The sequence below is a fragment of the Microtus oregoni genome, unplaced genomic scaffold (genome assembly GCF_018167655.1).
Source record: "Microtus oregoni isolate MIOR12 unplaced genomic scaffold, Mior012 000003F_ref0000135, whole genome shotgun sequence".
In the NCBI taxonomy this organism is placed as follows: Eukaryota; Metazoa; Chordata; class Mammalia; order Rodentia; family Cricetidae; genus Microtus; species Microtus oregoni.
This window is the reverse complement of record NW_024543062.1, coordinates 20,130,824-20,134,313: the sequence shown is the minus strand read 5'-3', so window position 1 is coordinate 20,134,313 and position 3,490 is coordinate 20,130,824. Positions and strand designations below refer to the sequence as shown.

The 3,490-nt window shown below is 47.7% G+C and overlaps 1 protein-coding gene across 1 annotated transcript; it reads right to left on the bottom strand.

The window, feature by feature from the left end:
- Positions 1-445: 445 nt before the first annotated feature.
- Positions 446-2,300, bottom strand: Hcar2 (hydroxycarboxylic acid receptor 2). Its single transcript, XM_041649092.1, has one exon. It carries the CDS (start codon positions 2,298-2,300, stop codon positions 1,218-1,220), a length of 1,083 nt encoding a protein of 360 aa, XP_041505026.1. The 3' UTR covers positions 446-1,217.
- Positions 2,301-3,490: the final 1,190 nt, after the last annotated feature.

Here is a 3,490-nt window from a genome sequence, read left to right as displayed (position 1 = left end):
TACAGCAGAAACTTGGACCCACAGCAGGCTCAAACCAGTACATCTCCTTTCCATCTCAGAACTGGGAACCGAAACCATTCCATAGGAAGCTCTCCCTTCCTCTTCCTGGGGGCGGAAAAAAATCCCACTGTGGTCTAATTCTTTTTTTTAATGTACAGCTATTAATAGCAACACTCACCAAACTGTAAAGGGGGAAACTCCAATGCAAACTTTACTATACAGCCTTCCCAAATGCCTTATGTCCTTCCCACCCATCCCTTAGCTATCTCATGACAGAGCTCCACACCCGTCTGTGCTTCGCAACACGCTGAACTTTTCTGCTAGGATACAGGTCATAACCCATACGGGTCTTAAGTAAGGAGCCCAACTCTGGGAACTCTAACCCAGACAGATGGCACAGCAGACTGTGTCTCCTGTTGAAATTTATTGAAATGGCAGATGGAAGTACAGAAACACAAGCATATGACCCAGGAGGATTCCACCCGCCCCATTTAATCATGAACACACATAAACCCCTTTTACAAAGAAAGGTGGACAGAAGAGGGAGGCAGTTGTCTTCCCTGAAGCCTTTTAACTCCTCGGTTGAATTTCTTGCTGATGGTTTAATTCCCTCCAACAGATAGTTCAGTCTCTCCTGAAGTTAGCCCCTTCTTACCACCATCGGAGACTCCCAGAACAATCAAAGCTTTGGAATCTCCTCCCGCTTCTCCATTTCTGCTCAAGTTTGGCTGAAAAGCGAACTGGTTCCACAGAATCCAAGTGACCTGCTGGCTTGTTCAATGACACCTGGGCAGAGATCGTCTCTAGCTCCTTGGCTCTCTTTGTCCCCCACTGGGTCCCACAGACCGTCTAGATAGGACCCTAGGGACTGAAGGACCATCCGAGGCTTTGAGACGGCTGAGGAAAGAAGCCAAGAAGCCATAGGCACGAATGGGTGTGTCTGGAGCTCAAACGCTGCAGGATCCTGTCCTCTTCACCCCCGCAGGCTTGGGAGACTAACAAGTTTCTACCTTCTGGATCTTCTGAGACTTCTATGGCAGCACCTTGCAACCAAGCCACTGACTCCACCATGGTGTTTCTCTAAATCAGATTCTCTGAATCTAGAAGTTCCGAGAAACTGTGTGAGCCAAGTCTCATGATGTTACTCTGTGCAACGGCCAGATTGTTTCTCCAGAGAGCTCAGGCTGAGTGGCAACCTTCCTTCTTGGCATAGAGGCTTAACGAGATGTTGTGGCCAGATAAGAGGGTTTGCCTGGCTCACTGGGGTCAGCCATTAATGCCTCTGGAATACCTCTGACTGTGCTGGGGTCCCCCGTGAGCTCCACGCTTGTGCTCCGGTTATTATCTGTTTCGCTCAACGAGTTCCGCCGAAGGCAGCGGTTGATACACGTAGAGAAGAAGTTGGGGAAGGATGGGCTGGAGAAATAGTAGACCACTGGGTCCAGCATGCTGTTCATGTAGGTAAAGCTGAGGGTGGTGAAGAAGGCCAGGTCCGCAGAGGAGTAGATCTCACAGTTCCACACGTTGTTTCTGTAGAGGAGCCAGAAGATGCGGATCCGCACAGCCACGCTGGGCAGGAAGCAGATCACGAACACGATAGTCACCACCATGATGAAGTTGATGGCCCTCTTGATCTTGGCATGTCTGTCCATTTGTCTCTGCCTTAGGCTCCAGATGATCCTGGCTGAGCAGAACAGGATGATGCTCAGCGGCAAGAAGAATTCCAGGAGGAACATTGCATCATGCCACCTGAAGGTGTAACAGATGCTGAAGCTGCTGCACAGTTTCGCATCGCCGTTGCGGGTCATCATGTTGGTGTAGAGGAGATGGACCGTCAGACCGATGGTGACACCCCACAAGAAGCAAGAGATGATGGTCGCCGTCCGGTTGGACATCTTGTTTAGGAAATGGTGGGGATGAACCACCCGGAAGTACCGGTCCACAGCCACCACCGTGAGGAAGATGATGCTGCCTTGCCGGTTCATGGCCAGCATGAAGAGCATCAGACGGCAGGGGATGTCTCCAAACCTCCAGTCCCACTTTTTGACATAGTTGTCCATCAGGAAGGGCAAGCAGATGATCAGGAGAAAGTCAGCCACGGCCAAGTTGAACAGGAAAATCCGGCTGGATTTCCAGGACTTGAGATGGAAACAGAAAATCCACAGGGCAAGGCCATTGCCCAGTAGTCCGAACACAAACTCCAGCCCCAACACCGGTGGCAAGACTTTGGCAATGTTTTCATCTCGGAACACACAGCAGTTCTTGCCATTTATCACCAGAAAATGGTTCTGTTTGATCATGAGTAGATCTGGTCAGTCTGCCCCAGAGCGCCTCACCTAGCGAAGGCTCAAGGCAAGTGTGTGTCTGTGGTGAACGTGTGGTCCAGCCCCCAGCTTTATGTCATGGCAGGGTGTTGAAAGAGATGACTGAATGGTTACCAGGAAACTACGAAATCGTTTAAAAAAAAAAAAAAGCTAGCAAGGCTCTTATGCAACTTGCTGTTTGCATAAACAAGTAATGAAAAAAAAATCCCTTAGGCAGGCGGCGGGAAGCACAAATTTTTCTTTCTTTCTTTTTTTTTTTAGCACAACTTTTTCTAGTGTAAAGGATAAGTTTAGGCAAGCAGACTGCGAATGAGTAAAATCTGGGGGCATTGCTTCTGAAGGCTGCAGGCATGCACACTGGGGCGTTAATTGGCAGGAGAATTCATTCACTGCCGTTTGCTTGGCTCGCATAATTAACAAATTAACAATGGCATTGTGCTAAATGAACAGCAAGGCTTTCAGAAACAATAAGAATTCATGTGAAATTTTACCGTGCATTGGTAATGTGTATACAGTTTCTTCTCTCTCTCTCTCTCTCTCTCTCTCTCTCTCTCTCTCTCTTTCTCTCTTACTCTCTTTGTGTTTCTTCCTCTCTGTCTCTCTCCCTTTTCTTCTTTCTTGGATTACTTTTATTTTTATTTATACATGCGTCTGTGTGGGTAGGTGCCCCCAGAGGCTGCTGGGCACCGTGTAGCTGGAGTTAGAGGCAGTTAGGGCGCTGAACTCAAGTTCTTCGCAGGAGCAGTGTGCTGTTGACAGCTGAGTCAGCCCCTTAGCACCCCGTTCTTTGCTTTATTACTTGCTATGTCACCCCAGGGGGCTTTAAATTCTCCATCTTCGTGCTTCTGTTCCCCAAGTTCTGGGATTTGCAGGCATGCAGTGCAGTGCCTGGCTGTGTGGTATTTGTAAAATTAGATTTGAATTCCAAGTCTCAAGAGGATGTGGAGCTCTGCCTTGCAGAAAGACAGCATTTCCTTTCCTCCCCACCCCCTTTTTGGGGAACATGATTGCCCTCCTATAGAGTATCTACCACTGAGTATTTTGTCATATATACATGTCAATATATATATACACGTAAGGTTTATAAATTTTTTGTTCTACTATGAGTTAGAAATTGGAAATTTAGACACGTGTAAGATGGTATCTTAAAGTTTTCTTGATTTACA

Coding starts and splice junctions, on each gene's coding strand:
- Hcar2 (XM_041649092.1), bottom strand. CDS start 2,300: ATGATCAAACAGAACCATTTTCTGGTGATAAATGGCAAGAACTGCTGT.